The sequence below is a fragment of the Gorilla gorilla genome, chromosome 9, assembly GCF_029281585.2.
Source record: "Gorilla gorilla gorilla isolate KB3781 chromosome 9, NHGRI_mGorGor1-v2.1_pri, whole genome shotgun sequence".
Lineage (NCBI taxonomy): Eukaryota > Metazoa > Chordata > Mammalia > Primates > Hominidae > Gorilla > Gorilla gorilla.
The window spans coordinates 86,535,031-86,548,646 of NC_073233.2; the positions used below are offsets into that span (position 1 = coordinate 86,535,031).

At 48.1% G+C, this 13,616-nt stretch overlaps 1 protein-coding gene across 2 annotated transcripts in view; it reads right to left on the reverse strand.

The window, feature by feature from the left end:
- Positions 1 to 233: 233 nt before the first annotated feature.
- TENM4 (teneurin transmembrane protein 4) overlaps positions 234 to 13,616 on the reverse strand; it is a 777,096-nt gene continuing 763,713 nt past the window's right edge. For both annotated transcript variants that reach the window (XM_055356895.2, XM_063693427.1), the window contains 2 exons: positions 8,394 to 8,536; positions 234 to 5,762 (listed from right to left, as the gene is read on the reverse strand). In XM_055356895.2, the coding sequence (XP_055212870.2) occupies positions 5,004 to 5,762; positions 8,394 to 8,536 (902 nt within the window). In that variant the 3' untranslated portion in view covers positions 234 to 5,003. The remainder of the gene's footprint in view (positions 5,763 to 8,393; positions 8,537 to 13,616) is intronic.

Sequence of the window (13,616 nt, forward strand, 5' to 3'; positions counted from 1 at the left end):
TTCCTGTCATGCAATTGCAAAGTCAAGCTTCAGGGTCTTAGAGACCCTCTGGACATCCCTCTTGACAGAGCTGCAGCCTGGAGGGATTTAGAGGGACCCTGGGGCCTGGAACTGAGTCCTCTCCCAGGTCATCCTGATAGCAGCCAGCAGGGAAGTGCAAACCCAGGATGGCTCGGGGGCTGGGACAGGCAAGAGGAAGCCTCTATCTCCAAGCAAAGGCCACCAGACACCTGTAAACACAAAATAGTCTTTATTTGTCAACGAAGGCTACACGGGATCACTTCTGGTTTTGTTTTTATGCCTTTTTTTTTTTTCTAGAAGGTATCTACATCTGCATTTATTTACAGCCTTGTTGGTATTTACACAGTCAAGATACAGTGTTAGAAACACAAAAGTGTTGAGAAAAAAACTTCTCAAAATTAGTTCCAGACTTCAGGAAAATGATTTCCACATGGTAAGGCCAGAGTCTCCAGTGTTGGTCATCCAGAGGCAGCTTGGTACAGACTCCTTTTGCCGAAGCTGCGGGTTCAGAGGTCCTCAGAACAACAGGTGGATTTAGAAAAGTGGGATTCTGGTTTTGGGTGAATCCAGGGCTGCTGGGGCACCGCCAGACACCTGAGGCTCAGCTCCTGCCAGGACGGCCGAGCGTGCTCCAGACTAGTCCTCCCTTGGCTGTTCGCCCTCAGAATAAATCACATTTTCTTGGGGACCAGGAGGTCACCTAGTACCTTGCCTTTGGCATTTCAGAGGGGGTAAGAAACACAACATTGGCCCTCGCCCGGGCCTTCCCACACTCTGATCTTCCACATTCGTAATGAAACCTAAGAGTCACCACTGTCTAGGGCAGTCAAGTACACAAGGATGGTTTTTGTGAATGTAAAGGTTGGAGAGGATAAGGTTTCTCTCTATCACCTCAGCAATGAGTCTTTAAAATGAGTTTGCTGTTTTTGGAAGGTTAAATGAAAGGGCCTTGAACTGCAGAGTTCTTTTTTAATTCCCTTTCCTCCAGTAAAATATAGACAAGTGTATAAACCTAGCTGGGAATGATGTGCCTTAAATAGAGAGGTTTTCATTCTAACAAGGACCCCAAGGGAAAGGAAAGACTGGGTTCTTTCTGGGATCCCTCAGGAGATGTGTCCCCGGGCCAGGTCTGGCTCCTGGGCTTAGTGGCTGCCGTGAGGACTGGAGAATAGCCTGGACTTTGAGCAGTGGATGCTCAAATCCCCAAGCCTGACACCCTGCTGAGAGCTTGAAAGCTCATTCCTCCTCGGCAGAAAGCTCAGCATCACCGCCCTCACCACATGGCCACCACAAATACAAGACTGCAAGTGGTAAAACTGCATTCTAAGATTTCACTTGAAATCTTAGATTCCATTTGCATAATGGAAATCCCTGCCATCTATAAAGGTGATACTTTAAAGTTGCAGCTGAGAAGATTTGTTTTTCTTCTTTTTTCAAATTCTGATTCTTTGTTCTGTGTCTACAAAACACTGCCCAGTCTGCCTTGCCATCATCTTCTGTGCCCCCTCCTGGTTATTTGGACACACACCTCCTGGCCATTCTCACCCTCAGTCAGTTCCTTAGGGATCGTTTCCAATCCTCTCTCCCTAAGTAGAAATCAGGCACTGGTGTGGTCCTTGGGTTAATTCTCAGCCAACAATTCTGAGAGATGAGGGTCAGAGGCTGACAAGGCAGTAATTTACCTGCATGCCTTCCCCTTCCTCCAGTCTGCCCTCCAGCAATGTCTGTTTGGGTGTGGGGGGTGGGATAAAAAGGAAATCTCATCCTACAAAAAAACAAAGTTGGAGAATCAGTAAAGTCCTATTTAAGGTGGTGGCAGAGGGGCTGAGGATGTAGGACCAGTTGGCAGCTGTGCGGGGTAGGAGAGAAGGCAGGAACTGTAGGATCATACACCTGGGCAGGTGAGGGAGGCCTGGTCACTCTATCAAATGAACAGATTTGGTTGGTGAGTGTCAAAAGGGCCGGTCCTCTCAGGATGGGAGTTGATGCTTGGAGCCTATTACATAGGCACGGGGTTATGCCTTCACACTCACCCTTGCCATAGGTTTGTGACTGCTGGTCTTAGCAGGAGGACAGCTTGAGGAGGGAGTCACTGAGTCACCTGCAGCCCAAATGGAAACCAACTCAAAAGGGCCAAGGCCAGAAGCACCACCTTCAATACAACAGCACCAATGTGGCAGTGAGGTGCATAACACTGCCTGTGCCACAGCTGAGATCCTTTTTCTAAAGCTTCGGGATCCTTCAACTTCTCTCCCCACAGAAGCTGGGCTGCTGTGGTGGTATGTAGCCCAGGAAAAATATAAGATCCTTTAAAGAAACAAACACTCAGTCCAGCCTCAGTGGCTCACACCTGTAACCCCAGCACTTCAGGAGGCCAAGGTGGATCGCCTGAGGCCAGGAGTTTGAGAACAGCCTGGGCAACATAGTGAGACCCCATCTCTATGAAAAAAAAGAAAAAAGAAACGAAACACCCAATAATTCTGTTTTTGATCCCTAAAAGTCCACCCTATTCCTTTGGGGAGGGAGCTGTGGAGGAGGGACAGGGCGTTCGGGAAGCGTAGGGAGCTGGTTCCCGTGGACCGCATGCCATTCCTGACCTCTGAGCAGACATCCCCAGCAGGTCTTCACTGATGTCGGGCAGCCAGGATGGGACTGATCAACTGGGCAGGAGCACTTTGCCCAAGGGCCCTTGGTATGAAGAGTACATTTTGAGAGGCATAAGTCCCTTCTGGAGGACAAAACTTGTGTTCTTCAGGCCAAACTGTTTTCCATCTCATCCAAGAATGATCCTGCCAGATGGGAGCCCCCATCTCCAGCTCATGCCTCCCACGGCAGGCCTGCAGAGCACTGTATCTGACTCAGTACAGCTCTGGATCCAGGGGCAATGGGCAACCAGTGGACAAGCAGGCCAAGGCGCACTGCTGCAGCAGGGTGACTTTTTTTTTTGGAAACAGGAAGAGCACTTAGCGAAACACATCCTCTAATCCCAGTGGGATGACGTTAAGGCGAAATCTCCTCTCCCCAAGAAGTTTTGGTTGCCTCCCTCTGCCAGGCAGAACCCAGACTACATGCTGCTCCGATCCTCATGCAGTCAGACCTTCTCAGTTTCATTAACTTGTGTAATATTCTGAAGACTCTGTGAGTAAGGCTATAGAGGTGCCATGAGCTTATCAGTCCAACAAGGTTTCCACGGGGAATAGCTCAGACTCAGAATTCATTTTCCACACTTAATGTAAATGTAACCCATAAAAGTTCCATTTTCTAAGAAGCCCAGCTTAAAAGGAAGCATTTGGCTTCCCCTCCCATCTCCCAGAGCCTCCTGTGAGTGGTAATGACAATGGTAATTAGGTGGATGAACCAGGAATGGAATCCTTGAACAAGGGGCTCCCAGCTCTGGCTGTGACTCCCCCTGCCCTCACTGCTCCCCCAGCCTGCTGGCTGCTGCCTCAGCTTGGGCGTGCTCTTCAGGTGTGGGCTGTCCCTGCTTCTGAGAGGGCTCAGGCCTCTCCCTGACGACACAGGCACAGTTCTTCACAGGAATCATGCCAGCCTGGCCTCCCAGATCTACGGGCACCCGCCTTGGGAACTGCCCTGCTCCTGGTGGGGTTGTATGATATGGGCAGGCCACACCACATCAGCTCTTCCCTCCTTTCTTCCTGTCACTAAAAAACACATTGGGTGGGCTTTTCTAGAGGGGAACCTGTTTCAGAACTTCAGGAATTTCCTGGAAGCCCAGCCTGCCCCAGTCCAGCTCTGCGATCAGCTTGTACATGGAGGCAGATGGGACTTTGGGAACTGGTTAGAAGGATGCTTAGCTTATGCCTTCCTCTCTTTGGCTGGCTTTTTTTGTTAAGCATTTTTCCAGAATCAAAGGCCACCAAGCACCTCCCTCCACATTCCTACGTCTCAGTGGTGGCGGCTGAGCGGTGGAGGGAAGATACTCAAAGTCATAGAGAGAGGGCTTTGCCTCGGAAGGCAGGCTGGTGCCCTCGCCACCACTGCCATCCCTTTGCCATGGGTGGCCTTCCGTTCTGTGGACATGGTGCCCACATTGAAGGCTTGCTGTGCAGTGCTCGTTCTCACATCTGGCTTTGGGAGAAAGGAGGAGATGAACAGGAACATCATGGAGGACCAACCAATCACAGGCATCCTGGGTGCTTTCCCTCCCGGGAGGATGGGACTCTGAGCCCAGGATGTTATGTCACTGGTCTGGGGGAAAGGACCTGGGAGACACTTTCTCTATCCCAGCATGGGGGTGGCACCGACAACTACACAGGATTTGCAAAAGTGGTAGGGGGTTTCATTTAGCATCAAAATAGAAAGCTTGAACAGGAGTTTGGGGCAGCTTAAAAAAGGTGCTGAACAACACCATGAAATTCCCTGGAGCAAGATGAAGCCATCTGTGATCCTCTGGAGGCAGAGAACAAGGTGAGAAGAAATCCACCACTCTTCTGCAGGAGCCCTGCCAAGGAGCCTCAGGTCCTACAGACCCTCCTCCCAGGCCCCCTTGGAAGGGGTGTTGTACTGGCCCATCACTCCGTTTACTCCTGCCCGACCCCAATCGAAGAAGAAAGGGTTGCACATGAGACAAGTTAGCACAGACATTCATGTCCCACATCACACTGGGTACCTAGGGACAGACGAGGACACACCCCAGGAGATGCATCTCAGAGAAGAGATACACACCCCAAACGACAAGGGAAAAATCCTCAAGGAAAAAGGGAACAAAAGACAATAAAGTTTTCATTGTGATCACACTACAGAAAAAAATACCTTCTGTTCTTTGCAAAAAATGTGCGAAGGCCAAATCTGTGTTTTTCTTTTCTAAAAAAAAGGATGTTGCATGAGTTACAATGCAACCAGTATCTTTTTGTTTCTGCACTTGTTAAAAAATCATTTTTTTTAAAGTACAACACAGTCAGGTATGCGGCCACAAAAGAGTAGCTGTCTTTGGCAAGAAGTCCAGGCCTTGGTCCTCTCTGTCACCTCCGGCCCATCTCGCTCTGTCTCATGAAGTGGATGTTGTTGGCGCTGTCTGACAGTTCTGGGTACTGCTCCACAGAGATCACGAAAAAGCCGTCGTAGCCTTGCACCCGCCCTGTGCTCAGCATCTGCTGCTTCTCCCCCTCTGTCCAGGCCCGCAGGCCTTCCTCCCCTTCCCGCAGTCTCTGCTGCTCGCGGGCCCATGCTTGGCGCACGGCTCTCTGCCGGGCCAGCTCCAGAACCCGTGCCTTCTCCTCATCCAATGTTGTCCCGTAGCGTGTGTTCAAGCACAGTGCCCCGTACTGGAGCTGGATGTCTGTGTAGCGTCTAGTCCTGCCATTAAGCACTGTGTTGATCTGGGACACAGTGACGTTGACCCCATTCTCCAGGGTTCGCCGCCCCCCACTGAGGCCCAGGATGGCCAGGTCACCTTCTGAAGGTCCTGGCTTCACAAAGTAATGGGTATCCACTCCATCAATGGTGAAGTGCAGGTTCTCTAGGTAGTGGGCGTTGTTCAAGATGGCAGCAACCCTTCGCCCATCCTCATTGGCCACACTGATGATGTCTGTGGTCACTCGGCCATCCTTCAAGGCAAACTTGACCCCCTTGCCAAAGACTGAGCCGCTGGATGCAAACTTCTTGGTCTTTGGAGCCTGCTGGCAGCTGGTGATTGTGGAGCCATAGAGCTGGTCAAACCGTTCTAAGGTGACAAAGGCCTTGAGCTGCTTCTGTACTTCACACTGTACCCCGAGGATAGACTGATGGGGGAGGAGAGTGAGAGAGAGAGTAAGACAAAGGGGAAAAAACCCTGAGAACCTGGAGAATCAGCTTAAATAATGAAGTCAAAACCACACATATTTATTAACCTGCGGCGTGTAGCTCTACCGCTGACCACCAGAACATCCAGGTGGTCGCCAGAAGGTCAGAACGTCTGCTGACCTTCATCCATCCATCCACCCACCCTTCCATTTAGAAACTGTTCAGGGGGTATCTAATCTGTGCCAGGTCCTTTTGTGAGCACTGGTGACAGAAAAATGAATCAGACATCATCCTTGCTCTTAAAGAACTCATCATTTAGTTGGGAAAGACAGATATGACAACAATAATTGCAATCAAATGTGATCACTGGTGGCCTAAGAGAGGAACTAGTAATAGCCATAGCTAACATTTCTTGATGTTTCAGCCAAATAATTACCACTCATTATCTCAGTGATCTTCACAATCACCTTATACGGTAGGTGCTGTCATTATTCCAATTTCATGTCTAAGGAAACCAAGGCTCAAAGAGGTTGTCACTGGCTCACAGTCATACAACTAATAACAAGTCAACCTGCAAGCCCAGGTCTGTCCAATTCTAGAGGTTCAGTTTCAAGGGCTGCTGGAGAAGGAAGGAGCAAACAAAGCTGAGAAGAATCTTGGCCTGAAGGTGGAGGAGGTGGGGTTTGAGGACAGGCTCAGGCTTGAGTTGGGACCTGAAGGATGGGTGGGGGTGGTGGGATGCTGTCAGATGGAGGATAGGCAAGAAATGCATTCTTGGCAAGAAGGCATAACATGGTGAGAGGCAGTGACTGTTATTAACCCTCCCACCCTGCTTCACTGCTCTCCACTGCATTTACATCTGATTTCTAACGAAGGCCTCTGCCCCACCATGCTTCCTTGGGGCTCCTGGGGTGCCCCTACTCTTGGCTGCTTTGGGGGACAGGTTGGGCCCTGCCAGCTTGGCATATCATCTACCTGTCCCTTCTGTGGCTCACAGAGCTTGGAGAAGCCACACTCAGGAAGGCTCCAGGGCCTTATCAGCAAGTTAGGGAAATGGCTTTAGCAACAGGCCCATCGGCTTCTCACTGAAATTAAGTCCTCTTTATAATTAATAGAACCCTGTCTGTGAACAATTATTTCCTAGAGTTTCACGAAAGCTGGAGTGCTCGACAACAAAGATCTCCGATGCTTGCCAAGGGCAGAAATCAATAATTCATTGACAGGCGAGGTTGGCAGACAGGCAGTCAGAGACCGGGGCTCTCTGGAGTGCAAGAGGGAGCCTGGTGAGGGAGGAGGAGCTGTGCTGCAGTGCTCAGCCCTGGGAAGAGCAAATGCCAGGATATCTGGGCGGGGCCTGGAGGTGGTGGGAACAGGAGAGGCTGGGCAGCAGAAAGACGATGGGCTCTGGGGCCAGGCTGACTTGGGTTCTCCATTGAATTCTGCTGCTTTCAAACCCTGGTCCCCTCACCTGTAAAATGGGGAAATGTCTGGGCTGTTTACTTCTTTCAGCCATTTATTTATTTAGCAAAAATGCTTCATGCACCTACTGTGTGCTATCCTGTATGCTGGGTACTAAATGAGACCCAGTACTTACCCTCTTGGGGCTCATAGTCTAGTAGCGAGACAAGAAAGAGGCATTAAAGTACAGCGTGGGAGTGCCACCAGCGTACAGGGGTGCAGAATCCCATTCTCCGGGGTCTGGTAGGAGATAGCTATGCTGAGGCCTAAAGGAATCAATCTGGAGTAAGAAATATGGATATGAAAGTTTCTGACCTCCAGCAGCAAGCCATCTGGCAACCTGCTTTCCTCCTTAGTCTGTCATCCCCTGGGCAAGCATCCCTTGAAGGCTTAGTCTCTGCCTGATTCATCCCTGCGTTCACTGGGCACAGCATGGGGCTTGGCACAGAGTCGGGTTCTCATAGAGAATTTATGAATGGATTGGGGTAGTAGGGAGGGGAGAAGTGAGCAAATGAATGCATGAAGTGAGCGGGTGGGATGAGACTGTTTTTAAAGACCTTTCCAGCTATACAATTCTGAGTCTTTGAAATTGGGTTATAAAAGCGAGACAAGAGAAAGTAAGTCTTTTTGAGCACCTACAGTATGCCAGGCACTGTACTCAGCAAGAGGATACAGAACAGGCACATCTGGGTTTGAATCCCAGCTCTACCCCTTCCTTGCCGTGTGGCACTGGGAAAGCCTCAGGCACGAGTCTGTAAAATGAGAACAATACGGCTGTGGGATCTTTGTGTGTTACATAGAATAACTCACATAAGGCCAGGTGCATTGAAGTACTCAGAAAATGTCACATTTTTATTTAGAACCCACCTTCTCTCCCTGTGCTTTTGTTCTGGATAGTGACCAAGGCTTATTATTTTTGTGGAACTCCAAACTCAGTGTAACACACAAAGCTCCTTACTGCAGCTTGTAAGCGTCTGTGTGTGGTCATGGCTGCGTCCCTAGCAGCTTCCTAGTGGTGGGTTACTAAGTAGTTGTTGAACAGTCTCTGGCAGGCACTGTGGAGGCACCGCACTGGTGTCTATCACTGGCCCATGCTTTTCTGAAAAGCTGAAGGGACCCCCTCCAGTAATGTCTGAGTGGCCTGAGGAGTGGCAGCCTCGTGCAGGAATTACCTTGCTGTTGTCCCACTCCTGCGTTTTCATCTGTGTGTGGATGAGCTCGTAGGAGGGTTCCATGGCATCCATGTCTGGTTTGGGATAACCAGGGATCACGTTGTGTAGCTGGAATCCAAAGGTGAGCAGCCAGCTGTTAACATCTGGATGGGAGGGAAGCAGAAACATCTCCGTGGAGTGAGTGGACCTCAGATGCAACCCATCCCCATCACACAGCCTACAGTTAGCTGCAGCGTGTGGTGAGGGTGTGGATTGCTGCTGGTGGGAGAGTCAACTGCTACATACACTTTTCACTCTATGAAAGCCAAATGTACTCCTGGGATCCAGCAATCCCCATCCCAAGTATATACCCAAGACTGATGACACTGAAATAGAACCCAGGTTTCCGGACTTCCTTTTCTATTTTCACTTCAACTCCCAGGACCTCTAGCTTCATACCCGGGGCAGCTGTTGACAGATGAAGATCCCTCCCTTTCACCCCAACATCCATAGGAGATACTTACAAAGTACAGCCAGACCCACCAAAAGAAAAGATTTTAATTATTGACTTGCAAAGAGACAATTCACTTAAGAAACACACTCCCCTGCTCTCCCACCCTCCTGTGCAGTGATTAGAGCTTCAGGGTCAAAGTCCCACGGGTTACAGAGATGGCCTAGGCTGCGATCAGAGTCTTCCCTCTGCTTCTACCTTTTATACTCTGACAGCCCAAGGATGCCGCAACCTCCCTGTGCCTTCATTTTCTTTCCTTTTTTTTTTTGAGATGGAGTCTTGCTCTGTCACCGAGGCTGGAGTGCAGTGGCGTGATCTTGGCTCACTGCAACCTCTGTCTCCTGGGTTCAAGCAATTTCCTGTGTCAGCCTCCCGAGTAGCTGGGATTATAGGTGCCCGCCACCATGCCCGGCTAATTTTTGTATTTTTAGTAGAGACAAGGTTTTACCATCTTGGTCAGGCTGGTCTTGAACTCCTGACCTTGTCATCCCCCTGCCTCAGCCCCCAAAGTGCTGGGATTACAGGTGTGAGCCACCATGCCCGGCCACCTTTATTTTCTAGTCTTTACATTGGGCTTGGGGATCAAGTCCCATAGGCATGGGAGTAATTGATTTGATAACATTCCTTGGGGTTACTAATTATAAAATATTAGGTGTGGGGATAGATAGGATTTTGCCATGAACATCTGGCTCACTGGAGAATGGAATCAGGAAGCCAAGACATGAGGAAATGAAGAGGACCAATCACCTGGCCCACTATTGCTGAGTATCTTCTATGTGCCCAGGACTATGCCGTTGAGACCCTCATCTCACATACAACTCTGAAGGAGAGATGAGACATGGGCATGAATAACGTTGATACAAGGAAAAAGATTAGAGGAAGGCGGAAGCCTTTCATTTAGACAGGCTGACAAGACCACATGCAGAAGGTGGCATTTAAGCCAGTTACTGAAAGCTGTGCCATTTTTCTCAGGCACTGGCAGAGATGAAGTGGGCCCTTCAGGCAAAGATGACTATACTAGGCAAGGCCTAGAGAGGGAAGGTGTGGGTACAGGGAGTGTTCAGGTAACCAGAGAGCAGCTCAGCAAGGTTGAGAAAGAGCCAGAAAGGATGACTGTGGCCGGAGCAAGAAGAGCTTCAGATGGCAGGGGGAGGTGAACTGGGGCCAGAGGGAGACAGACAGACAGACAGACAGCCTGTGTCCCAGCAGGCTCAGCCTTCCTCAGGAAGGCATAGCTGAAGATGCCAAAGCAGATGTCAATCAGAGACTAAGAATCCAAATTCTTGGGGAGGCAGGATTTTGATTTGAGCCTTAGAGCCAAGGCTGATTATGGCTTCTTTCAAGTGGAGATAGAACCCTGATCACAGAAGTCCTGTTTAGGTTCTAGGATGATATAGTTTGAATATTTGTCCCCTCCAAATCTCACGGTGAAATTTGATCCCCAATGTTGGAGGTGGCCTAATGGGAGGAGTTTGGGTCATGATGGCAGATCCTTCATGAATGGCTTGGTGCCCTCCCGAGGTAATGAGTGAATTCTTGCTCTATTAGTTCATGCAAGAGTTGGCTGTTTAAAAGCGTGTGGCACCCCTCCCTTCTCTCTTGCTACCTCTCTTGCCATGGCCACACTGGCTCCCCTTGCCTTCCGCTATGAGTAAAAGCTTCCTGACACTGAGCAGATGTGGCTGCCATGCTTATACGGCCTGCAGAACTGTGAGCTTAGTTCCTTATAAATTACCCATGAGCCTCTTTTCCTTATAAATTACCCATGCTCAGGTATTCCTCTATGGCAGCATAAAACAGACTGAGACATAGGTAGGTTTAGGCAAAATTGCCACCTGCCACCCACTGAGTTCATCCTGCTGGTGTGAGTGACTGTGTCCCTGTCACCACTGGGTTCCATGTTACCATCCCATTCAAGAACCTCATGTTTGCCTTTGTTTTTGTTTTGTTTTCGGGTTGTCTGGGGCCCCCTCTCCTGAGTGTGCAACTTGGTGGTGCTGAGGTGGAGTGGTGGTAGAAAGGGAAATTTGGAGCCCAGTTCTACTTGTTTCAGCCTTACTAGGCAAAATCATAGGAAAGAACATGGTAGCTGAAGCAAGACAAACCCAGTGTCCAAATTCTGGCTCCCCAACTTACAAACTGTGTGAACTCGGACAGTTTACTTAACCTCTTCGAGATTTAGTTTCCTTATCCGCATATTGACAATGGAAATGGTTTTAACCATACTTCTATGGAGAAGAATACAAAGTGTTACCATTTGGTGGCAGTTATCGCGTGGCAGGAGCTATTCTAAGCTTATATATAAATTACTGGATTTAATGTATTTTGATTTTTTTTTGAGACGGGATCTTGCTCTGTCACCCAGGCTGGAGTTGAGTGGCATGGGTTCAAGAGATTCTCCCACCTCAGCCTCCGGCGTAGCCAGGACCACGGGCGTGCCATCATCCCTAGCTAATTTTTTGTAGAGATGGGGTCTCACTGTGTTGCCCAGGCTGGTTTGGAACCCCCAGGCTAAGCAATCTGCCTGTCTTGGCCTTCCAAAGTACTGGGATTACAGATGTGAGCCACTGCACCTGGCAGATTTAATGTATTTTGAAGAATACAGCTCAGTACCCACTCACAGAAGATTTTCTCTATTTTCTGCCAACCCATGCTTCCACATCCCAGGACCTCCATTTTCTCCTCTCTAACAGAAGGAGCTTGGACTAACTTTTCTTCAAAGTCCCTCTTCTCACTGAGTTTTTAAGAGTCTTTGATTCTATAATCATGGCAGATGGTTCTTTGGGAAATTAAAACAAACAGAACAGGAGGAAAAAATGCCCTATAAAGCCATTTTGCCTGAGGCTAAGAACTTGCATCTGAATTTGTAGTTGCAAAGGAAAGCTTCTATAAGGAATACTGCAAATTCTCAGGAAACTAGGGGGCTGAGAAGAGGGCTGGGCCTTAATTACAAGTGACGGAAGGTGGAAAACTTTCCTATTTTGCCTTTAGGAAAAAATGCTGAAAATGAATTTATTCATAAGTTTTTCTTCAGTGCTCCTCTGAAGAGCTGGGAATTTTACTCTTCCTTCTTACCATATCAGAAGTAGATACTTCCCTCAAGTTAAAAAATTCCTCTTCACTCATCCATCCCAGAGTTTGATGTTGTCACAGGGGAGTGATGAAATGTAGGCAACAATAATCTCCTTCCTTCCTTCTTTCTTTTCTTTTCTTTCTTTCTCTTTCTTTTCTTTTTCTCTCTTTCTTTTCCTTTCTTTTTATTTTCTTTTTCTTTCTTTCTTTTCTTTTTCTTTCTCTCTCTTTTCTTTTTCATTTTTTTCCCTCTGTCTCTTTCTTTCCTTTTTTTGACAGGGTCTCACTGTCACCCAGGCTGGAGTGCAGTGGCATGATCTTGACTCACTGCAACCTCCGCATCCCAGGCTGAAGCAATCCTCCTGCCTCAGCCTCCCAAGTAGTTGGTATTACAGGTGTGCGCCACCACGCCCAGCTAAGTTTTGTATTTTTAGCAGAGACGAGATTTCGCCATGTTGGCCAGGGTGGTCTTGAACTCCTGACCTCAAGTGATCTGCCCACCTTGGCCTCCCAAAGTGTTGGGATTGCAGGCATGAGCCACGGCACCCAGCCAATAATCTCTTTCATGTGTGTGGTTTTGTTCTTTACAAAATGTATTTGAATCCAAGAATGAGGGTTTTGGAATCAGAGCAGAGTTCTAATCCAGCCTTGCCACTTCTTAGTGGGCCAGTTACTTTAGCTCTCTGAACCTCAGAACCTCACTTTTCTCCTTTGTAAATGGGGTCAGTGATCCTACCTCACAAGCATCAAGTGAAGATAGAGTGCAATGATGTACATGATATATCTGTAGTGGACATTTTTTGGTTGCCTTCCCAGCAGTCCATTCTGCCTTCTCTTTCCTTTCTGGAGTATTAGTGTAATTATAGGGAAGTTGAATCCACCTAAGGGGTTGGCATGTGACCTAGGCTAAGCCAATCAGTGCATCCTTTCCCTCTAGCCACCAGTAAGTGCTTCAGGGATTGTCCAGTGACCTAAGCCTATCTCACTGGAATGCATCTCAGGATCCTTGAAGAAATTTTTGGGAAAAAAAGAATTTTTTGTTGTTGTTGTTGCTGGATGGGAATGAAGATGCAGGTAGTCTACCTGGATGCTAAGAGGTAAGGTTTAGTGAGAAGTAATAGTATCTTGGTTCTTCGTGATTGCAAATCTTTTTAAATTTGCTAAAAACTTAACTGCTTATATGAAATCTCTTCTTTGCACACCATGGGTTTTCAAACTGTAGGATATGACCCACTATGCAATGAAATCAATTTTGTGAATCATGACCAGCATTTTTATTGAAATGGAACAGACTACATTAGAAAATGAGTGCATCACACTTAAGTATTCTTTTGCAAACCTTTTGTCTTCGTGTTTTATTGCAATGTAAAATCTTTTTCTTATGGTGGGTTCATAGTCAAAGAAATTTGAGAAAAGCTGTCTTGGACCCTCTGATCTATGAAGGTGGGTATTATACCTCACTCCTCTCTGGATCCTTAATACAGGTTTGGCAAGGAGTAAGTATAAATAATATACTCTTTGCTGGATTTAACTGACTGGAATATAGAACCTAAACTGAAAATGTTAGGTGCCCCTTGGTGGTTGGTTGCTTTGTTAAAAGCTGGATTTGGAGGCCAGCATGATTGTAGTGGAAGGTGTTCTAGAGTCAGAGAGCCCTGGAT